The sequence below is a fragment of the Thunnus thynnus genome, chromosome 11 (genome assembly GCF_963924715.1).
Source record: "Thunnus thynnus chromosome 11, fThuThy2.1, whole genome shotgun sequence".
Taxonomy (NCBI): Eukaryota; Metazoa; Chordata; class Actinopteri; order Scombriformes; family Scombridae; genus Thunnus; species Thunnus thynnus.
Window position 1 is genome coordinate 13228873 of NC_089527.1, and position 24829 is coordinate 13253701.

The 24829-nt window shown below is 39.3% G+C and overlaps 2 protein-coding genes across 5 annotated transcripts in view; one reads left to right on the forward strand and one right to left on the reverse strand.

Moving 5' to 3' along the window:
- The first annotated feature begins 894 nt into the window (after positions 1–894).
- Positions 895–6639, forward strand: serp2 (stress-associated endoplasmic reticulum protein family member 2). The gene is made up of 3 exons (XM_067602633.1): positions 895–1279; positions 4480–4552; positions 6143–6639. The coding sequence occupies exons 1-3, from the start codon at positions 1196–1198 to the stop codon at positions 6181–6183; spliced, it is 198 nt and encodes a 65-aa protein (XP_067458734.1). The 5' UTR covers positions 895–1195; the 3' UTR covers positions 6184–6639.
- Positions 6640–8857: 2218 nt separating this feature from the next.
- LOC137192490 (TSC22 domain family protein 1-like) overlaps positions 8858–24829 on the reverse strand; it is a 37806-nt gene continuing 21834 nt past the window's right edge. Inside the window, exons 1-3 of one of the 4 annotated variants that reach the window (XM_067603232.1) lie at positions 17881–18212; positions 12448–12499; positions 8858–10639 (exon numbers count right to left, since the gene is read on the reverse strand). In XM_067603232.1, the coding sequence (XP_067459333.1) occupies positions 10370–10639; positions 12448–12499; positions 17881–17990 (432 nt within the window). In that variant the 5' untranslated portion in view covers positions 17991–18212 and the 3' untranslated portion in view covers positions 8858–10369. Of the gene's footprint in view, positions 10640–12447; positions 12500–12601; positions 12882–12906; positions 13761–17880; positions 18213–24829 lie in introns of those variants that run through there. The other 3 variants (XM_067603231.1, XM_067603230.1, XM_067603229.1) reach the window with 3 other exon arrangements.

Here is a 24829-nt window from a genome sequence, read left to right on the forward strand (position 1 = left end):
ATAAATAAATAAACACAAGGCAGCCAAGGCTCTCAAGTTTGAGACAAAAATAAGCTACAGTAGGCAACATTTTCACAAAGTTCCTGAATAATTCAACAGCACTCCGATCCCAATGCAAATGTCTCTTAAAAAGAAAAGAGAGAGGAACTAGCAGCAACAACAAATAATTAAATAACAGAGTTGAATTATTATATTGTTCCATGAAATGTAAAGAAAAAACATAAAGTTGTATCTCCTGTTTCAATTTTGGTATCATCATGTCCCCATTTTTCTCTTTTTATTATTAATAATAATAATAATAAGGAGTTGCTCTTCAGAACATATTGCACACAAGTGTTTGCATAATTCATTTATGTAAAGTATTAGAATGTAAATTATGTACATAGCTTTAGTAAGTTGTTTTTTTTTATTATACTAATTGAATTCAAATAAATCTGCTTCCTTACATCACAGCCTTGCACCGCTACATACATGCTTCCTACATGTACTAGATGGATGGATGGATGGATGGATGGATGGATAGATAGATAGATAGATAGATAAAATAAATGAATACAAATAAAGGCTGAATTGTATTCAATAACTAAATAGACTCAAATAGAAAAAATAAAAATAGAATAGAAACCAGAGATGTAACCATAATTATAATATGCTATATTTACTTGGTAAAACATATAATGATAAGAAGAAGAAGAAGAGAAAGAAGAAGAGAAAGAAGAAGAAGAAGAAGTGAACAGACTTGTCATGCTGTCTTTTTTAATCACTTTTTTTTTTCAAATGAAATCGATTAAAATCCATAATTGATGACAGGAGCGCGCGCCCCGGGCCACGCGAAAGGGGCGCTGTGTGAAGTGCATCAACATTAACCACGTGACTTCCTGTGTCAACCTTCAGAATTAAGGCTTTGACAAACACTTTACATTTAAGTTTCCTCGGAAACACGTCAGAATAATGAAGCAACTATAGATACACCTTTAAAGATACAAACTGCGCTTCCGTCCGTCCTCTCGACCACACACACCGCACCACTAACGTCTCACTCTTGCACTCTGAAAGCGGAATCGGCGTGTTTCCGGTTTGCTTCCGGCGGAGTTGTGCGAGCTTGACGCAGGGGGGGCGCGAGCTGCTGTTGTCAGCCTGCAGCATCAGAAAACAAACAACAGGCGCAGCAGGCTCGTTATAAACGCCGGGAAAGATGGTGGCTAAACAGAGGATCCGCATGGCCAACGAGAAACACAGCAAGAACATCACGCAGAGAGGAAACGTGGCCAAGACGCTGGTGAGCATCCGCTGACAGCATGGCATTAGCCCAGATAGGTGACGTTCAGCATGATGATGATGATGGTGATGGTGTGGTGGTGGTGGTGGTGGTGATGATGATGATGGTGATGACCGTTCAGTGTGTCCCGGTTATCTCACATGTGTCCCCCCTCCAGGTGTGGTGGGAGATGGAGGATCCAGGTTTAAGCTGAGCTGTTTGAATAAAAAAAAATTTGATTTATTCAGTCTCGATTCTCTCTGCTCGTTACCGCCCTCCTCACAGTAACTTAACGTTACTTTGTTGGTCAAGGATGGTGACAAAAATAAAAAGTTTTTTTTATTATATTATACACAGAGGTTAAAGTTCCATGTCTGATTTCAGCCAGAGAGCAGTTTTAAATCCATATAATACTTAATTTAATATATTGTACACATTTCATTCTGAGCAACTTTTCAAGCTCACAAATCTTTTCTTACTTTAATCCCAGTATACAGACTGGAAGGTCAAGTTCTGTACTTAAGCACAATTTTGAGGTACTTCTACTTGTACTTGAGTATTTCCATTTGATGCTATGACATTTCAGAGAAATATTGTACTTTCTACTCCATTATGTTTATTTGACAGCTTTAGTTACTTTTCAGATGAAGATTTGACACAATGGATAATAGAACAAGCTTTTAAAATACAACACATTGTTAAAGATGAAATCAGTGGTTTCCAACCTTTTTGGCTTTTGACATCTTACATAAAGCAGTGTGTAGTCTGGGTCACATTTCAGATGTCTATGAGTTGTTAAAAACTCCACCAAATAGTGATTTTTCCTCTAAACTTCTCACTTGGTTTCATCTCAATAAATGTTCAAATGATACAATATTTCACCAAAAATCAAAGATTAGAGAAAAAGTCCAAAAACTGAAAACAGATTTATGTATCACAACTTTATTTTTTCTTCTTTCCTCTCCCATTAATCATCTCACGACCCCTCAGATTTATCAGGTGACCCTTCAGAGGGGCCCGACCCCTAGGTTGGGAACCACTGGACTAAACCACTGGACTAAACTAGCTAACTGTAGATAAAGTAGTTGAAACTAGCTCCACCTCCAGCAGCTACAACAGTAACATGCTGCTCTAACACTGATGCTTCAGTATTAATAATCTAATTATGTCATATATAATAATATATCAGTCAGAGGGACCAAACCACTACTTTTACTGCAATACTTTAACTACATCAAGCTGCTAATACTTGAGTTCTTTTTCATTCAGGACTTTTAGTTGTAATGGAGTATTTTTACATTGCTGTATTGGTACTTTTACTTGAGTAAAGGATCTGGATACTTCTTCCACCACTGCTGGAAAGTAACTGAAACTGCTGCTGATTAGTGAATCAAATAAAAACCAAACTGAAAAGTGAATATACCAAAACATTGATTGTATGTAGCTTCTCAAATGTGATGATTTTCTGCTTTTCTCTGTTTTATACCACTACATATATTTGGATTATTGGTTGGTTGGTTCAAATTCCCGTTTTTCTTCAAGGACTGTTTGTCCACGCTGGTTTAAAAGCTTAAAAGTTGAGATTGAGAGTTAATTCTTGACTTTAGTTGATAAAACAAATTTACCATGTGGTCCATTTAGCAGCTGTTGAAACTCCTGTTTCAAAGGTCAAGAAACTTTCAATCTCAACTTTTAAGACATCATGGACAAGATGTGAAAAATGTGAATTTGAACATCTGCAACCACAGAAACTCCACCTGCAATCAAAAGCTCCAGAACAGTGAATAATTTTCCCATTAAATCTCTCCATTATGAGGAAGAATATGAGCCATCTTTCTTCCTTCTGAATCTTTTATGAATGAATGCGCTTTTAAGTTTTTCCACCTCATCCTCTGCCATATTTCATCAGAGGACAGAGAGTGTTGTTCCTGTAAAGTATATGTATATTTGATTTTTAGTTTCTTTCAAACACTCACATATAACTTTTTTTGCAATGGGTTCAGTCATTAAATGGTAACTACACACTAAATCATTGTTATATGCTGTACACATAATCACATATGTCTACCTTGGCGTAAGATGTTAATACAGCTCAAAATTAGCTTATTTCTGTCTGCTTGGATTTGGTTATACAAACAAAAGTAGTGACCTATAAAATACCAGAAAACATGGGAATCACTGGTTCCCAAAGCCCGAGGTGACGTCTTCAAATGTGGTTTGTTCTCAACTCAAAGTACTCAGTTTACTATCACAGAAGACTAAAGAAACCAGAAAATATTCACATTTAAGTTGCTGGAATCAGAGAATTTGGACTTTTTTCTTTAAAAAAATGACTGAAAACGATCAATCAATTATCAAAATAGTTGGCAAATAATCGACTAATTGTTGCAGCTTTAGTGTGAATGAGATTTATGGCCATAGAGTAGTGTTTCCTGTCATTTAGATTAATTCTAGTGCATTAAGAAATGATATTGAACCAAATTTTTCTGGAGACTCTTGAACTCTCTCATGGGCGTTTTACTACAATATGTCACCACAAACAGTACAATCACCATTTTTCTCATGTGGGTTGTGGTGTACAGTAACATTGCACAGCCCTCTTGTCACTAAATGGAGACTAAATAGTAGCTTAAAGGTCTAATATCAAGCTGCTCAGGTTACAGACACTGCTAACGCTTGAAGAAAACAACCACTCAGCATCAGTGACTGTAACAGCGTCCCTCATCACCAGCAGACAAACATGTTTCCTGTCCAAGCAAATGATGTCATCCTGTGGGACTGATGGGTTCTCCCTAAATCCTAGACTGACGCCTCGTGCTTTACCACTCATCTTTTCCACATGACCCACAGTGTGAAAATCTGCTAACTCTGCACTATTCAGTTTATAATTAGACACCTCTTGTTGTTCTTTAGTGCAGCCACAGAGCTGTTATTGTGGACATTTTGATGAGTATCATCGCGTCTCGTTACTTCTGAAGATAACTGGCGGTGGCGGGTTTAGGGAGAAAGAGTGACACAGCAAAAAAAACAGCAGCAAAAAACAACCCGAGCAGCCGTGGAAATTGGAAACCTCTTTGTAAAGCTACCCACGCTCAAGCAGTTTTAGCTTTGCTTTGCAGCATCTGTCACTTTTCTATTGCAGCTGTAACGCTAATGTACTCTATGTGTGTGTGTGTGTGTGTGTGTGTGTGTGTGTGTGTGTGTGTGTTTCTTTCCCATAGCGACCACAAGAGGAGAAGTATCCTGTGGGCCCCTGGCTACTCGCCCTCTTTGTATTTGTTGTGTGTGGATCAGGTACGTTCCTTGTACAGCGATCCCTCGAGAGCCTGTGAGCCGCAGCTCGGGGTGAAGAAAACTTGACCTACACACAGATCACCACACACACACGCACACATTCAGGAGTGAAGCAAAAGTCACATGTAAGAAAAAAAATGGGCAAATTTTCTACTTTTCCAGCTGTTGAGGCTGAATCTCAAAGCTCATTAATAATAAGTAGTCAGTTTTTTTTGAGTACATAATAAAAGTGCACACATGCATATTGTGATAGTTTCAAAACTTTCCACACTTTATAATAATATAGCTACAACAGCAAACTCCTAATTTAAAGGACATAAAACAGAATTAAATACTGTATATTAAATGTAAAGAGAATTTCAACCTTGTGATGAACTCTTTGACCTTGATGTCAACTCTTCAGTGCATCCACATCCAACAATTAGTTGCAAAATATGCATCAAATCTTCTTTGTTAAAGTTCATAATTTGGGGAAAAACGCTTATTCGCTTTCTGTCAGACAATTACATGAAAAGATCGACACCACTCTTATGTCTGTCTGTCTTCAGTTTACTGCTTATGCTAAGCTAGGCTTATTGTAGCATAAAGACTGGAAACAGCTAGCCTGGTTATGCCAAAGGTAACAAAATGTGTCTATTAACTCCTCTAAATTCCCCAAATGAACCCATTATATCTTTGATCTATAAAAAAAAAAAAAAACGGAAGTGTAAAAATGACAATTTTGCATTTTATGGGGGCTACGTGACAGACTGATTCTCGGTGGTGAGCAGTAACTTCCTGGAGTCTCCACTGGTTGCCTGGCAACTGCTCAGAGCCAAAAAAATAGTCCAATACATAAACCCCCCATAAAAAAATTGTTGCTTTACACTTTGGAGAACAAGATATAATGTGTTAACAATCTAGTTTCCCCCCCTTTCAGTCTTTGTGCTGAGCATGAGAGTCGTATCAATCTTCTAACCTAACTTTCCATGAGAAAGCGAACAAGCGTATTTCCCAAACTAACTCGCTTTAAAGGACCAGTGTGTAGGATTTAGTGGCGTATAGCAGTGAGGTTGCAGATTGCAACCAAATGAATACACCTTTCCTTCCAAGTATGTAGGAGAACCTACGGTGGATGCGATACTCACGAAAAACGCAAAAAGCGCTCTAGAGCCAGTGTTTGGTTTGTTCATGCTGGGCTACTGTAGAAACATGGTGGTGCAACATGGCGGCCTCTGTGGAAGAGGACCCACTCCCTATGTAGATATAAAGGGCTCATTCCAAGGTAACGAAAACACAACAATTCTTATTTTCAGGTGATTATACACTAATTAAAACATACTATTAAAAATAAAATATTATATTCCATTTCTGCCGAGTCTGTTCTGCTAGATGCCACTAAATTCGACACACTGCACCTTTAAACATCATTAAACTCTATGTTCCTCAGTTGTCATCACTCTGTTTCACACCACAATGAGAATATTTACTGTATGTTGTGTTTTGACAGCTTTGTTTCTGTATTTTTGCTGTGAAATTGGTCGTTTATGAAAAGCAAACAAACATGAAACAAGCCAGCGTGGTTTGACATGTCGGTCTGTGTCCTCTCAGCTATATTTCAGATCATTCAGAGCATCCGTATGGGGATGTGATCCAGAAGGAGCCTCTAGGCTCCCGTTCCCCTCCTCATGCCCTCACTGAGCCTGGCTAACCCGCGCCTGCACACACCCCCCGACCCCCTCCAGAGGCCCAGAGACTGACACCGAAGCTTCGGATCCAGCAGACCTCGGAGACAGAAGCTTCCCCCCGACCTCTGCCTCCAGCGACCCCTCGATCAGCGTTTACATGTGTTGCAGTCTGTGGTGCTGACAGCTTTTCTATGGACAGTCTAAAACCACGCCGGCTGGAGAACGTGTGTGTGTGTGTGTGTCTCATCACTCACTTGGCTCATACCTCTGTGTGTGTGAGTGTGTGTGTGTGTGTGTGAGACTGTTAACGTGAGAGTGTGCGGCCAGTGAGGTCTGCTGACAATGTGCCATACTGTATCTGCCTGTGTTCGTCTGCGTCGTGTGAGAAGAATCTTTTTTCAAATAAATGTCGAGCATTTAGGAAGCGCCCGGGTTTTGTAGACTCTGTGTTGATCTCACACACACACACACACACACACACACAAACACTCTCTCTGTGCTGTTTTGATTGATGCTGTTAAAAATATATAAACATATACTGTGAATAGTACAATCAAAACAGAGTTGTGACTTGACTCCAAAAACACATGATGGGCAGATGTCTGTCATATGTATGTTAACATGTACAGAAAGTGTCTGCAGGATAAAACAAATCAGTTACACTTTGTGTCTCATGTTTAGTCGGGATGAAGCTGCAGAAATATCAAGACATTATTTCAAGGCCTCGACAGCTTGAATGGCACAAAAAATTGATTCCTTACAAGTATCAGTTCGTTGATTAAGTTTTTAGTTTCCTGCAGAGTTTAACACTAAATGAACTGATCATATGTTGTTTGATCCTTTCAAATATGTTAATATAGCATTTAAAAGCAACCTGTGAGAAACTGAGCATCCACCTCGCAGAAAAACAAACTGGAACTCTCCCACTTTGCACAAGGTGACACACCAGAGAGATTACTTTTAACACCATCTGATGAACGTGCATTGAGAATTATAATCTATTAACAACCAGAGTCTCTTACAACCCTCCTGTAACGCTGATGACTTTAGCTTATTAGGATTAGACCATTCACTGGTTTACACTTTTGATGTGGAGGTTTCCCTCAAACCAAGTCCAGTACTGTTTGGGATTATTGAACTAAACCGTGTTTAGAAAAACAAACTGTAAAAAATCAGTTTCAACCTCTTTAAGGTGTAGCTCAGCCACCAGAAACAAGTCCACTTTAGTCTGGGAGACCACAACGACTGAAATACTGATTTTTGTTTTTACATTGTAAATCTTTATTTCACAGATTCATTGTTTCCTGATCATTTCTCTTAAGTTTCCCGGAAAGAACAACGTGTTTTGGTGCTAAATATAGAGAAAATAGAAACAAACTAATGTGCTGTTACTGTAGTTAACTCAAAGGTTTAGTTTTAAAAGCAGTTGATGTCCAGGGGAATTTCCTTGAAATCCAAATTAGTATTCATCAATCATTTATTACTGGGGACTTTACTCTTCATATACTATTTTGAATTGTGTGCTTACCTGTAGACAAATTACTGCACATTTTTACACATTGAAAGTGTAATAACTGAACATTCTTCATATTTTACTTGTAATTGGTGCCAAAATACACATTTCTGTCTGGAAACCTTCCCAGGAAATTATTAAGAATTCAAGAAACTGTGAAATAAAGCCTCACCAATCTCTGTGTGTCTGGTTCAACAGGGAGGTCATGCAGTTCACACTGTTAATGTTCACACCAAACCAGACTGTTAACAGTAATTATCTGCTTTGGCCTCCATGTTTATCATCAGGCTGCCCACCTACTATCAGTACAGTAACTATCTACAGTTACACTCAGCGAGCACTTTATTAGGAACACCTGTGTAATCTAATGCAATCAAACACACCCAGTCTACCATAAATTCTATTTTTACATAGCTTTCAGTTTTTGCTGACGTTGTTATAAAGTTTATTATTCTACTTTATGTTTATTGTTGAGGTCGTAGTGGGTGGTGGTGGTGTGCATTATATTGAAAGGTGTTCCTAATATTTAAAAAATCCACAAGCCTTCTGTGCAAAAATGTATTTAAAAGTTTATCTTGGAGCTAATATGAAGCTTCAGTTGTCCAAATCAAGTACGTTTCTACTTCCACTGCAGCCAAACAGGGAAACACTGTCTAAGGAAACACAAAAAGGGGAATTTTATGCTAAAAATACTGTAAATGTGGCAGATATCCATTTGATGTGAATAACTCAAGACTGTTGAAGCCTCATATAAGCTTCAGATCAACTTCAAAATGCATATTTGCACTAAATGACTGTGTGGACACACTGTGGATTTTGTTTCCCATCACTTACATTGAAAGCACATTTGAAGGGGATCTTTTAATAGCCGGTATGAACAGGAGGAATGATTAGAGTGAGGAAAACCTCTTTCAGGGTTCATAAGACACACTGTGAACATATCCTTTAACTGCTAACAAAGCAGATCAACATAGCAGACAATCATTAACCTCGATTCAATAACGCCCTGAGCAACACGACTCCCAAAGTCACGGGTCTCTTGGTGTACATTCGCGTGGTCGCACCCGCTGGACTGAGCTCACCAGCCAATCAGGAAGGATGAGAAGGACAACAATAGTCACCAGGTAAGTTATTCTTCCTTAAGCATGTTTATTGAAAGTTGTGAAGTGCGGCTGTCAAGTGCAATTTTGTGGTATGTATGTTACAATTTCTCATCCGGTCTTTGCGGAAAACATGCACAGAACATGAGCATACAACTGATACACAGAATGTAAAAGAAAAAACATCTCCAGAGTTTGTTTGTATTTGTATTGTTTTTTGTTGTTTTGTTTTTTTTTTTCTTAAAGGTTGAAGATATTGTTCATCCAGAAGTACTTCACTGTCAAAAATTTAAAAAAAAAAAATCGTAAAAGGTGCAATACGTCAGGAAAAAAAAAAAAAAAAAAAGGAGCCAAGTGAAAATGGTTTTACAGTAAGAGTTATTGTAGCAGTAGGGGATATGGACAACATTGTTGGCTGTGTGTTGTCACTTAAATAACCTAAACTCCCATCGATCCACAATCCTGAAAATACAGCATTAAAAATAGACGACACAGACTGAGTAAGACCAGCACGTTCCTCGCTTCCCCACTTCAATCTGTGTGACCTAGATAGCATCTGTTGTTTTTCTTCTCTCCTCCTCACTATTTTACATGTTACTTACACTATACAGAAATATACATCATCTTCTGTCCAAACTTTTTAGGAAAAAAAAAAAAAAAAAAAAAAAATGCAGCTTAGCCCAAATGTCTCTCAACCCTGTCAAATAAGGTTTAAATTACATGCCACTGCAGGGCTGAGAAAACAGCAACGATGAGCTTTTGTCACGGGCAAAAATGAGGAGCTTGAAAGTGAAATACTGAAAATATAATATTATCATTTCCATAAGAAACCACGTTTTGTTCATCCCACCAACCCACAGTTGAAGTAACGTCATCAATGCTGCCAAGTGTTGTTCAAAATACCCTTCCCCTGACTCCCCCCCCCACCCCACCCCATTCCAGATGGGGACTTTGTCATGATAATAATTGCTCACATTCTTCATTTGTCACTCTGAGAAGGCGTTTTTTCTCGCTTTCTCTCTCTCTCTCTCTCAAATCTCTCTGCCTGTAACTTTAGCCTTGAGAGAGAACCGCGTTTATTTACATTACATCATTCAGCAAAAAATGGTAACAACCAACACAGTCCTCCACCTCCTACTCTTCCTTCGCCATCATCAGTAAAATCGACATCACTTAAAATCCAGACACAGGCACAGTGATTTTTTTTTTTAATCTATAATTAAGTATATTATCGCCACTGATAAGCTTGTTTTGTTCCTTCTTAATAAGACATTCTAGTTGATATGTCCAAGGGTTATTTGGCAAATGTTCGATGATTCCTCCTCCTCTGAAACCAACCCCCCGTAGAGCGTCTCAAGATTGTCACCCTCCACTGCCCCACTCGTCCCGCTAGCTGCATCCTTCTGAGAGATAAATATGTGCAAATTCTTGTCTTAACAGCGAAACCTCCTGCTGTAGAAGGCAAGGTTTAGCTCTGCTGCCGTAGCAGAGCTCAAAAACAGTCAAGTCAGTCAAGTTTGTGTTTGCGCAGACTGGGCTACGCCGAGGGGCCAGAGCTGTGCGAGGCGGGCTGGGCGAGGGTGGCGGTGCTTGGGGGCCCTGGAGCGGCAGATGTAGGGGCTGCGGGCGGGGAGCCGGTCTGGACCTGGGCCTGGAACTGGGCCATCTGCTCTGGGCTGGCCAGTGTCTTCAGCAGGGTGTTCTCCTGCTCCAGCTGGGAGTTACGCTCGATCAGCTCCTTGATCTGCTCCTTCAGGACCTCCACCTCCTCGCGCACGGCGTACATCAGGTGACTCTTCACCAGGTCCTGAGACAGACAGAGATCACGGTTTAGGACTAGAATCCATCAAATAAACATCTACCTGAGTTTCCCTGCCCCAGATTTACTGAGCAACAGACCAAGAAATGCTACAAAATGTCCTGAACTGTACATCAAGTGACCCCATAACCCAAAAGATTGTTTGCTCTTTAACAAAGTCCAAACAAATGTTAATTAAGAATAATGACAATATAAACAGTTTGTCATTGAGGCAGAAACTAGTCATCATGTCATACAGCAGGGAAAATGGGATTTATAAGAATACAGACAATTTTATTTACAGGGTATCTGCAGGGTTCATAAAGAGCTGTTAAATACCTCATCAAATGCAATTTAATATCATAATACCAGGCAAGAAATACTACAGTATGATGGAAAACCAGTAGGGACGATATGGCCTAGAATTATTTATCATTATGTGTAATTTTTTCAGTGCTTCCCAGCAGTATATAAGAATAATTTCTCATGATATAATTAATTCAATTAATGCAACCTGGACCTGAATAAGAAGTATACAATAGATGGATGGATTAATCAATGAAAAATGATTAATTCAGGTAAGTTATTGTTAAAATTGACACTTGATAAGCTTTCAAACAACTTAAACTAGCAGTAGTGAAAGTGTGTGCCACAGGTCTGATGGTGCTGACTGATACTGCACAAAAAAAGATTAAACAGCTTCCTGCACGCACAATCTACTGTCGAAACAATCCCACTTTTAGTTTATAATGTGTATAATGCCTGCAATCAGATACAAAAAGATTTCATAACTAACATCCCTGCCCACAGCAGGAAGGAAAAAATATTAAAGACTTTTGTAAGTGAAATTCAAGACTTTTTAACACCCTCTAAGGTCTGAATTATGTTTTTGGAGACCTGCAGATACCCTGATTTATTATATGAATGATGCTAGCATCTATATTGGTATCACTCTGAATGAGGTGCGAAACAAAAACCTGCAATCTGGATATACTAAAAATAAAAAAGAACTATAAATATGTGCAAAGTGATTGTAAACCAAAGATATTACATACTGAACACACATATTGAGTGACAAAAGTGAAACAGATCTTTAAAAGTGAGGCTGATAGTGTCAAATTAAATTTATTGATAATGCAATAATCAGATATAAAAAGCAGAAAACGAAGGTATATTCCCAGGGTGCTACGTCATTAATCCTGCCCACATTAAAGTGTCAGCCAATCAGAGGCCGAGATATTTATAACAAGCCGTGAGAGCCTTCCAGTTTGCCTAGCAACAGCGCTGACAACAGCGACAACTGAACTCAAACTGAAAATGAAACTCGTCTGGTTTTCTGTGGGAAAATAAAAGCTCCGAATACCGAAAGCAAGTTGAATACGACCAACAATCTGACATTTATTGTTTTATGTTTTTACATTTATCGTTTCATGTTTAAAAAATAGGCATAAACGACACTTAAAACGTTCATGTTGTTGTCTCAAGCTGCCTACAGAGTAGTAACGGTTATTCTGTGAAAGACGCTGACGTTATATTTGCTTTAGCATATTCGGTGCTATTTAGTGCTTTAGTACATGTGTATGATTCATTTAAACCACAGTAACACAAAAGCTACTTCCATTTTGTTCCGAGTGATTTAACGTTAAATGAATACAAGTCTGTTGTTCAAGTGCCGCAAGAAGATCAACAAAGAGCAATGTTAACGGATAATGCAATAAACCAACTGCCTCATAGCAAAAAGGTCACCAAGGTTACACGTACGTTTCCTGTAATCCTCATCAAAGCCACTGATATTTTTTGTTGTTGTAAAAACTCACCATTGCTTGTTCAATCTTGTTGTCTATGGCCACAACGCTGGCTCCTGACGAACTGCAAAAGAGAAAGAAAAAGAGAAAATTAATAAAACATGTTCGAAACCAATCTCTGCTTATAATAAATAAATAAATGAATAAATGAATAAATGAGACACACAGCCAGCCAGAGCACCGCGGAGAAAGCAGCCTTTCTCTCTTTATAGAAATGTGGGTTGTTACAGGGAAGCTTCTGGAAATTTCTATAAAAATCAACGGCCTGTTTTCATTGTGAAACCATTGCTCATGCCTTTTTTTTTTTTTCCTGGAAAGCGTTTTATTGCAGTGCTGCCTCTGAAGCATCCATCGACTGAGCACCACCATTACATTACTGGGTGCAGGTGAAGGCAGCTGAGCCCTGAATACACGTTTAAAAAAGGACAGTACATTCACCTGTGACTATATTATGTAAAAGACATTATTTACCTATTGTCAAGCTTTACGTGCGAGCTTTCTGCGCTCAACAACGACGACAGAAAGGATATGGAGAAATTTCTCAGCTGGCAGACGCCTAGATCCATAGCCACGGTGTAGCACGGCGTATTCATGCTGTTCATGTTTTTACAGTCCGTTTAGCAAACAGCCCCGTGTCCCGACTGAGTAGACCAGCTCCGCCAGACACATCCAACAAGCTCTGTTTCGGTATTTTTTGTTGTCCGTTAACGTTCGTGCACCGGCAGCAGCGGCACAAATACAATCCAAGGTCAGCTCATCTCGTCTCTACACAGTGGGAAAAAAAAGATCTGCAGCTCGGGGACAAACCGGCATAATTTATCCAGTGACACGCCGAGGGACTGCCTCCTGATTGGTCGAGACGGAAGCTATTTGCATAATTTATGCAGGAACGCCCCCACCTGCCGCTCAGCTGACACGATTTTACCATAAAATATTCCAAGAGCGGAAAGGAGGTGGATGAAACCGGGGAAAACCGGATGGGAAAGGAAGAAGAAAGAGCTGCAAATGCTGAAAAACAGGGCAGGGGAAGGGCAAAGATTTAGGACTGTTGAATTACAGCGACAGTGTACATTAATCAGCTCCTGTTTGAATGTGATGTGTCAGCTGCCAGTGCTGCTTTTGGGCTTTATATTCACGGGAATTTACTCTGCCTCCTTCACCTCACAAACATGATCTTGTTTTTATCTCTTTAAGAAGAAAGCAAAGCGTTTGTCGCCCCAGAGGACTTGCGGGGAATCCCTCTGTTAATATCTAATGCGTTATTACTCACGGTCTTGTTACCCAGAAGTGAATATAAGCGGTTTTGGTGGCAAATAAGTCATTTTATGCTCAATTTTTATAGGTGTCAGAATGTGTATAATTGCATTTATGCAGCATTTTCGCATACTAACGCTAATTGTCTCCTTTTGAGAAAAATGAAGTCCTGAGGCATAATATTACCTAAACACAGTATCCAATAAATCATTCCAGGATGCACCTCTGACCACAAAAAAAGACAAATGTTCTATCTTTCCAATCAATAGTGACAGCATTTATCAAGAGGATAGATAACAGTCATTTTCCGATCAGATAGAAACATGCCATTCATTTATGGTCAGGTGATAAATCAATTTTGGACAGTTATCCATCATGGATGTGGTCCATCATGCATATATATGTACATGTTGCCCTCATGTGGCCTTGTAGAGTACTGCAGAACATAGTGGCTGAGACACTGTATTATCAGGGAGCCCAGAAACTCTAAAGGATAGGTTCATAATGATTCAAATCTTAGTTAAAGCAATATTCAGGCTCCTAAGTGAACACTGACACGTTTTTTTTCTTGCTGTAATCATTCCTCCTGTTAAAACTGGCCATTAAGAGATCCCTTCATAATGCACTTTCAATGTAAGTGATAGGGGACAAAATCCACAGCCCTCAAAGTTTATTTGAAGCCAGTATTAGGCTTGTCCACATTAGTCAAATCAAGCCAAGTTACTGCCTTCTTATTGCCAAATTCCCTCTTTTTGTTATGATCCTTCCACTGCAGCTGAGCAAAAAAAAAAAAACACTGTCTGTCAAGACACAAAAAGGATTTTTTTTTACCTAAAAGACTGTATATGAGGAAGATTTTTATTTAACTAAATCAGACTGCTGAAGCCTCATATTGTCTTAAATACATAAATACCTTTTTGCTCAAAACGAGGACTATGGATTTTGTCTCACATCAATTACACTGTAAATAATTCATGAAGGGATCTTCTAATGACCAGTACGAACAGGAGGAATTATTACAGAATGAAAAACCTGTTTCAGTGTTCATTTGGGCTCCTGACTGTTGTTTTAAGACACACTTGAAAAAATTTGAACCTATCCTTTAAACAATTATTAGATCAAATAATTGACATATGAAACTAGATGGCTGTCAACTGTGAAGCTAGAAACTGCAACTCTAAATGCAAAGGGTGACACCTTGAAAAACTTGCACAGTAGATTATCACAAGCCTAAATCCTCAGAATATACTAAAAAGATGTTTTCTCAACCCAACTGGTTTAACCTCTGTAAAATTCAATAAATAGTGGGGAGGTTTTGTCAGTATGGTCTCATTTGTTACCATGAATTTTTTCCATGAACTTTTCATACACATTTTTGAAAGAATGATACAAAGGCTCTGCACCATCTTACTCTACAATACAATCATCCTGTTACTATTCTTAAGCAGTGTTCCTCTCATGCCTCGGCCTGTCACTGATTTGATTAAAACTTTTCACCAAGTCCTTATGAGATTTAAAACACACGAGAATCAAGTTTGCAAGATAGTATAAGACATTCAGTTGACAAGGGAGATCAAAGAGGTCAACCTAACGACATTACCACACACTCAAAAATGCCTTTACAACACTTGACAAGGGGAGTATCTTTGTGCTGAACAATCATGCAGACACACCTAAAAACAACTCCTCTACTCAGAAATTCACCCCTTTAAACGACACACACAACTCCTACACACTCTGAAAGGCCGCTCTCACACATTCCACATACACCCACAACCCTAAAAATCATGTGTACACACACTCCACATTCCTGCCTCACATCACTCACACCCACACACACACACACACACTATACAGTCTTCTGCATTCAAGAAACAAAATTAGTAATTCGGCTTTCTGTTTCTTTTCTCCTATATTTATCAATGAAAAGAAGGTCCGCCAAGTTCAAGATCTAGTAAAGCTTTCATGTACTGACCACAAGCCAATGGTTACACTCCTAACTTAAAATAAGAGCAGGTGTGGCATCAAACAAACATGAAGACAAAGTCAAAGGTATGGTAAGGTCCACATAAGACACTCTGACTCATCCAAGACTGATGCTTTAGTCCATGTTAAAATACACTCTAGCACTAGATACCCAGTACTACTGACTGGTAGCTGTTGTATTAAGGGCCTGAATAACAAGTGGCGACCTGAGAGAGATCAAACTTTCATTAATATGTCTTACGCTTATTGGCAGTAGTTTGGAAAAATATAATTAAAGGTGTTAAACTAAAACGTTGTAGACATATACATGGTGTTAAACAATGTTACAGATCCTAAAAAATACATTTAATTTCCACATTGTACCATTTCTTTTCACTAAATGCTGTATTTAGTAGTGAGAGAGGAGAGTAGGTGAGGGGGCAGATATGTCACTAATATCAGGAGTAAAAGGTAAAGTACCGTCAAACTGATTCAAAAGTCAGTGCCTCCCTCTGAACTAGCGGCTAAGGCTAATTTGGGTATCTGCATAGTCAGATTGCACTACACCTGAGTCTTAGCTGATTAAGCGCCGGTACCATGAACAGAGCTCAAACATAGCACCTGAATACATTTACTGATGTCAGTTTCTGCTTATTTCCGATCCCAGTCAAACACTTAAGCACTCAACAAGAGGCCGACCTGCTTAATAAGACGCTCTAAGCCACGATTATCTTTTCCGGTCTCTTCTTTGAATGGAAAAGGGTTTAGCCAATTATCCAGACCCAAATAGCCTGTACAACTTACAGCTCTTGAGGAATAAAACCTGCATCTAATGCGGTCACACTCAAACACAAGCAAACAGAGGTTTGATTGGGGCTATATCTTGGTTATGGTGGCAGCTAGCCAAGAGAGAAAAATGTTCCAAGAAAAAACACTTTGATGAGTCACTGATCAAGGACAAGATTTTCATTCTTTCAGGAACAAATCTAGAGTTTAAGTGCTACACAACACAGGAAAACAACTGGATCTATGTTTGTTTGTTGAGATTAGTAGGATTTATTTTCCACCAGTGGAGTTTACCAGTGACAGCATTCCTGTGATGTTTTGTGGGGATGCTAACATCACAAAAAAAAAGCTGTTTTCTAAGTGCATGTACTTGATTTATTAGCAAACACTTGAGTGTTTAACTGTAATAATTGCAGACTGTGTTATATGTGGGTCAGCCAACTGACAGCCTTGCTGTTTTGCTGGATAACAGCTACAGCCCAGTGACCTACTGATGCAACTTACGAGAAGTGACTCAAAATGCAAAACAGCCCACACTGTTTGCAGCCCAAAGCTTGAAGTCCTCTTACAGAGGCCTGCTTGAACACAAATTCAACACTAATTAGTAGTTTGGGGCATTTTAAATACAAACGAGTACACGCTTGTTTCCGAAAACAATATTCATCTGTACAATCTGTACAAAATATATTAATTTCCAAACATATACATCCATTTCTTACTACATATAATCAAGAGTTATCTTTAAATTAAACAAGCTTACATGCATGAAGGGGTCAAATATTACAACACCATGACTAAGGTCTCAAAAATGACCAGAGTTGAATCAACATCTCTGATAGTGACAACAAAAACAAGCATTTCACAAAGAACAACAAACAAACTGGTACCAGTAAACCCCTTACAAGAAAGGTAAACACTACCTAAATCATGAGTGCTGTAGAAATCAGTTTGAAAACAATAATAAAAGGAGAGCAAGTCTTACTTGTGTACTTTATGTGTCACTATACTGTTGCAGAGCAGAGGGTGACTTCATGTGAGACCAGATTGACTAACATGACGGCAACAGAGCTGCTACAAATTAGCCAAATATGTCAAGAAAATAAACATGCTGTGGGTTTAATTACTCACGGTGCCATGGAGGTGACAGATATGTATAGTATATATGTGCCACTTACTGTTATAACACCTGAATATACCTCCCAACTTATCAACTATAGACATTAAAAAAACAAATCCTGAAGAGTACCACTCAAACCAGTTCTTAGTACAGTGCCTGTTTAAGTTGTTAACACAACCCCTGAAGCCGTGAATGACTGAATAGGAAGTTCAGAGAGGGAGACAATACAGCCATACAGCCTTTTGTGTGCAGCTACAGTAGTGATTGGCCCAGGCAGTGCCACGGTGAACTGACTCCCTGGGGATTCCCTGTCTTTATTTTACCTTTTGAGATGCTGCTCCAGCTCCCAGAACAAAAGCTTCATTGCCATCTCGTCATGGCCCTGTACTCGTACTCCGCGTACTCTCATGGAGCCGTCCGTCAGGAGGAACATAAATACTCCAAAGTGACAGAGCAGTGTGTCCCGAGCTTCTTTTGTTTAGTGTAACTAACACCCCTCGTTCCTTATAAAAATCAGGTGGAGAGATCTGAGTCGGCCCCCTATAGATGCATTAGTGAGAGCACCTGCACGGGGAATCAAAGGTAGCATAGCAGGTTGGGATGACTGTGTATGTGTGTGCTCATTTTTCCTCTGTCATCCATTTGTGTTTGAATGGCTGACTAGTGAGTGAATGACTGAGTAGGGACGGTAGCTGGGCGGGTGGTGACGTGTGATCATGTGACACTAGGAGTTACATAAACCATCAACAGAGATTAGCATGTGGCCCAGTGATTTCCCTGCTCCTACACCACAAGCCCTCTATAGCCAGAGACTGGATTATACAATAGAACTTTTAGCCTCAACTTTTCAACATGTCTTTATTTTTTACTGGCCAACACACAAATATGTTTCTCTTTAGAATAATCTAGTTTTATAAGTACTTCTGCTTCACATAAGTGAGGTGACAGGGATGATGTAGATGTCCGCACACACTGTCCCAAAGTCACAGATGACAGGGATTACCAGTAACATATTTTTCTGGTTATACAAATGTTTGTCAGGATCACTGAAGTGGTCAAAGCTGTCAAGGGTTTTTGGTCTTTTCATAAAAAAAAGTGCAAAAGCAGCTCTGACACTTCCACTTGTCGCTTTAGTGGGCAGTTTCCAACTGAATCAAGATTTTTTTCGTCTGCCCTGTAGGTTTGTATGCCAGCCCTCTGCGTGATAGTCAGGAGACCCTGTGCATCAGGGTCTTATCTTGTCATTTCTCATTGAAAGGCTGCCTCAAGATGGCTTAGAGCCTCGGCGGACAGAAAACACAACATACACTCACAGAGCCTCCGGCGGCTTAGAGACGGCCGGCCAAGAAACAACAGGTATACGGGTGAGCACAATGCAGGGGATTTGACTTGTCCTAACAGACTTGGTGTGCTGGGGTGAATTAGTGTCACATGACTTCTCAGTGGGCCATAAAAGTCCTACAGCTGGGCAATCTTTCTCAGTGTAACAGACTTCAAACACCTTGAAAATTTTGCTTTTTATCCAGAAAAAAAAAAGAAAAAGAAAAAGGAAAAAGGCTTGATATTCCCCATGTGATGTTTCTGTAGACTAAACACTGCCAGTGAATGGACTGCCTCTTGGAGTTGGGCTCATGTCATAATGCCTCTGTTGTGAAAGTGAAATTCAGCCTTTCATGAGCAGCTGACATCACTTTCATCAATTTATCTTGACATTACTTTGTGTTTGTTTTTTTAATTGGTGCAAAGTCCATTAACACAAAACAGTGGTAGAGACATAAAGTGAGAAAACACAACAAGAGCCAACAAACCCTTAAATAAAAACAAAAACAAAACAATTACAATAATACAAAAATCACCAGATATATTAATAGTAGTAAAAACAATTATTATAATAACGCCCGCCAGTTACTGCAGCGACATGTGTGTATTTGTGTGTGTGTGTGTGTATATATGAGGATGTGAATCTACGACAGAAAGAAAAAAAACAGAAGCAAGAAGTAAGATTAAGGAATTAAATTATTAAATTATTGAAAAAGGGGAAATAAGAAGGAAGTCAATGAGTAAGTAAATTTAAAAAGGCAAAATAACAAACACCAAATAAGTATTATAGCAGCCCTGGACACCATCATTGGAATTGGAGGGCTACTAGGGCTACACATTATTATGTATGGTGTCCAAAGTTAGTCTAGTGCTATAAGTCATTAGGGCAATATGATATTGGCATTTCTGATCTGTGCAATGCAGTCTAAAGCTTCAACCTCAGTTATAAAAAGGTATCAGAATAGAAGAAGAAGCCGTTCATGAACTACAGTCACTGCTGTTGCCTCTGGCAGGGGCTAATATAAATCTAGGGTTCATCCATTTTTGTTGTGATGTGTGTTTGAATAAAATAAAAAGATAATTTCAAGTCAGATGAATAGATGTTGGCAGGTGTGACGCTATCCCCAATGTGAGTGAATTATTTACTAAATACTTGCAAATAACTGCATACTCTGATTACTTTTATCTACGTGACCTAAATATTGGCTGGCAGAACAGTTCATGTTGATGTCCGAGTGAAGGAATCAACTGTCGAGCACTTAAGTGAACAAAAACACTACTTATTGCGCTATCATTGGTCTTTGCTTCTGGAAATATTGGACTTCTTCCAAACTATTAGTGAAGTCAATTTCTAAATAAAGCCGAGGTGAGAAACAGGTCGTGCAGCATCAAAAAGCTGCAGCAGCATGCTTTAAATTAAATTTGCAACATCAACAACTTAGTTTTGTTGTTGAAGGAGTTCAGGGGGTTTCAACAGGCGTCAGCTAAAAAACACTCACCACCTTCTTCTTCTTCTACTACTACTACTACCTCCTGGTTCAGCACATATCTAACCACCAGCCTCCAGTGATTCTCAGCTTTTGAGACTTTAATCTTGTAGCAAAGACTGAGCTCTTAAGATGAAGTCTGGCTTTGCGAGGCAACAAACACTCAACAATAGTATTTATGCTACGTGAATGCATGACGTAATTTATGCATCGATTAGCAAGCCCATCTAGTGGTACATGTAATATATTAAATGAAAGCCTACTTTGTACTAAAAGTCATACATTTAATCTACTTTTGCAAGTATCACCAAATTATGAAATCGCACAAAATAAAGCCAAACAGCCCGGATAAAAAGGCTGTCAAGTTAAGAAGCCAAAAGCATGACATGAGGGTTTCTTACCTAAATACTGCAATATAATGGCTTGTTCTACAGCACTACCCAGTCTTTTTCTTTTTGATTATGATACGGGAAGTACTATGTATGTCTATATTTTTTTGTTTCTGGTTTAATTCCTGTGTTTTGCTGCAAACTGTCTCTTTCTCACAGGAAGACGAATTGCTGTCACATCTGCTGTGTTTCTGCGGAAATGCAATCTCTAAAGTTAATAAAAGAGGCCTGGCATGTCCCAGCGATGAAAAAAGAGGCCTATTGAATTGTTGAATTGTAAAGGCTTTTGGCTGAGCTGTAGTTTGATAGTGTAGAGTGCACACAGACTTTACCAGTAAGCCCTGGCAGTGGTTTTCCATAGTCACACCCTGACTATGGAGAATGACAGAGAGCTACTGAGTGAGTCAGTCAGAGAGGCAGGGAGGAATGATGAGTGGCCACTTTGGCCTCTAAGAGAGAGAGGTGCTATTGGAGCATTTGGGCTGACAGCAGCAAGTCCTTAGTCCTCGCTCTGTACTCAGCTCATGCACACTGGGGGAGAGCCAGAGGGAGAGAAGGAGGGAGAGAGTCAGCCAGAGACACAGAGCTGGAAAGGTCTAGATCCACCGCTTCAGCATTCACGCTGTCTCAAAACGTCACAGGCGGAGGGAGAGCAAAGACTAATAAATGTTTAGAAGGTGGTTGGACTGATGAGGATTTCTTGTTTTTTTTCCAACTATGTTCAGACAGCAAGCAAATTAAAATTCTTAAATCTGACGTTCAGATCAATCTGTCCAAGCACGACTATTTGAAGCTCATCGGGTCAAATTCATGTTTTTCTGCTCTTAAAATAGTGCAGAAATGTTCAAATGTATTGATTTGTACAATGACTGGTAGTGCATTTTTACAAAACTCTGCTGGCAACATGAGCACACCACAAACAGTACTGCATGAAAACGCATAAAAAAAAAAAAAAAATCACACTTTGTAAATTGACTTAACATGAACGAACACCCGCAACTGTCCTCGAACGTCCTTACAATGACTCAAGAGTTAAGAGATGACACAATGACACCACAGTTCAGGAGGAAACTTCATACAATTACTGCAGGTGGACCGTCCGCTGATAGCTGCTACTGTAGTACATTTCTCAGCTAATAACCCTTAAAGTATTCATTGAGACACTTAAGCTGCTACTGGCAGGAAAAATAACCCATTTCAGAGAAGGGTCTAACACTCTTTCTCGCAAACACACACACAATGAAGATCCAAATTACATAAGAGCGTGTGATGTGTGTGTGTGTGTGTGTGTGTGTGTGTGTGTGAGCAGCAGGTTTGAGTAATGTGGGGTGAAACCTGGCATTAAAGGGATTAGCAGCCAAAGAACACACAGCGCTCCGAGTCCAGACAAAACAGGACAGAATAATGCAGCGAGCAGCGATGAAGATGAGGTGAAAAGGCGTTATTATGGGGTTGGAGGGTGAATGTAGTGATACATATATCTCCTTATAGAAATGTCAATACGGAATCAACAATCGGAGGCTCCTACTGGTAGGCGTCAACTGTACATATGACTTCTCCTGTACCTATATCTGGTTGATGACATCTACTTTGTGATGTGTTGGCAGTTAAAAATACAAAATCGGTGAACTCACAACGTATATTCCCCAACAGGCAGCAGTTAAATAATGAAGCCTTACAGCTGTGTTTCTATATTCAGTGGCATCAATGATGGATTTTGAAAAGTCCTATAAAGCACTGAGGAATACTGTTATACCCACATTAAAACCAAAACAAGGTTTGCCTGTTGTTGCCTCTGGCTTTTCAGAGAAACCTTTATCAAATCAGCTGCAATCTATTTTCAGCTTTGTGTCAGTAAGCTCACTTTTTATGCAAGGATAGTAAATAAAGACTAATCTCCCAAATTCAACAGATTTTCCAGGACAGTTATTTGTGCTTTCATGGGTTTCAGCACAGTTCTTTGCTGGTTTGTTGATAGAGAAACATCATAAAGGGGCGACCAGTCTAAATTTCATTACATGAAAATAATTATTCTGATATTTTCCTACAAGGTGGCTCTACTGCAGAATTCCCTTTATTCTCCCTCAACTTCCCTAGTAATTTTTCCAAAAGTCTGTAATCCAACTCTAGAAATACATGATAATCCAGAAATTCTACAAGCAGTGAGAAACGTTACCTCAGTTTATTCCTGACAGTGTGTTTGGTTTGTAGTGCTGCTTCTCTTCCATCCCCCCTCTGCTTATCTCTACCCAACCACCAACCACCATAGTTAACTAAAAGTGTATATTTGCTCTGCTTAGGGTTGGGTACCGTTCATATTTGAACAGATTCCGGTACCCAACACTACCTTTTTTCGGTACTTCACTCTCTCTGTTATAACAAAGTAATACTACTTTGTTATCCTTATGTTTAGTAGGATTAGCATGTTCAGCTAACAGTCCGTCAGCTGTGTGACTTCATATCCGCATTGTGATGTCTTTCAGAGCACACAAACACTGTAAACACACCTGTCACCTGCCCAGCACACTGCTGGTAAACGAGCAACACCGCCGCTACACCTCATTTTTATACAGTCTATGGGCTATACACAGCACGGCTATGCTAACGATACTAGCCATGCTAACTAGCTGCTAGCCACTGTGCAGACTGCTAAAAAGAATCCGTAGCGTCTCTTTATATCCGCGGGTTGGTGCTCCTGTCAGTGTTGGAGCCTCCATGTTAGACGCTTGGGACAGTAAATGTGTGTTTTTAAAACTTATTTTGGGGCTGCGCTCACTCTCTGTCCCTTAAAGTACCGAAATTTGGCATCGATTGGTCTAACGTGAATCGGAAATCGATATAATTAGGTCGATACCCTGAAAAGTACTGAGCTCGGGACCAAACCCTGGCTCTGCTGCATCTTATTTTTCGGCTGGGCCCTGGCAGGCTGAAGGGTGTGGCGGGATTGATCTGTCATTGATCATCTAGAAAATGTTAATGTCCATCTTAGTTTGTTTCAGCACTTTGCAGAATTCCTTTCCCTAAATATCAAGACTGTCTTAGCTGCCTGAAAGAAAACCTATTTCATGAATCATCCGTAGCATCTCCAGCCCAAAAGAATCCTTATTTATGACAAGTATACAAAAATACAGAAATAGGGGTCTTTAAATAACATTTTATAGATATAAAAAGAAAGATCAATTGATTGAAAAAAAAGGCTAGATTATTTTAGGTAGAAAACATCATTATTCTCATTTTGTTTTCCAGTTTACATCAGCTGTTGAAGCGGGTCAGGGAGAGTTCATCAAATCAATAACTGTGGAACAACCAGGCCACAAGCCATGGCCCATTTCCTTTATCCTATATGTGTGTGCGTGTGTGTGTGTTACTAGTGAAGAGAGGAGGACAGAGCAGTCAGTGGATTAACTGATGATGACTCCTCCGTCAGGGCCTAAATCTCTGACGACAGCAGAGCTATCATGAGCACAGCTTAGTCACAAACGGTTGTTTCCTACACAGCTTTACAGTAAGGTCAATACAGCCTCACCATCGTTCCGCTTTCACTGAGATGATCCTTATCTGAGGAACTTCTGCTCTATTTCTCTTTACTATATTTAACATGCTTGAATTTTCTCATGTTCAGCCCAGAATATCTGATGACGTATACAGTTCACATGCAAAGTCTTCACTAAGGCTGCATCTAACAATTATTCTGATTATCAATTAATCTGTCGAACATTTTCACATTTAATCGATTCATAATTTTGTCTATAAAATGTCCTTAAATAGTGAAAAATGCTCATTAATGTCCTGCAGCTCAATAGTGTATTTTATTCGCCCAACAACCAAAACTGCAAATTTTCATGTAATTTATGTATAATGACATAAAATGACGCCAAAAAACATAAATCCTCACTTTTGACAAGTTGGAACAGGAAGTGTTTGGTATTTTTTGCTTATAAAAATGACTAAAACAATTAATCTCTTATAAGAATAGTTGCAGATTAATTTTTACCTTTACAAACTACTGTTAAACTCATCGAGGATACTCTAATCGTTCCAAGTCTGTTTAATGTTTCTGAGTTCAAATCTGGACC

What these genes read in the sequence shown, in the direction of transcription:
- serp2 (XM_067602633.1), top strand. Translation starts at nt 1,196, where the DNA reads ATGGTGGCTAAACAGAGGATCCGCATGGCCAACGAGAAACACAGCAAG. An exon ending in GAAACGTGGCCAAGACGCTG is followed by an intron (nt 1,280 to 4,479) that starts GTGAGCATCCGC and finishes TCTTTCCCATAG; the next exon opens with CGACCACAAGAGGAGAAGTA. An exon ending in ATTTGTTGTGTGTGGATCAG is followed by an intron (nt 4,553 to 6,142) that starts GTACGTTCCTTG and finishes GTGTCCTCTCAG; the next exon opens with CTATATTTCAGATCATTCAG.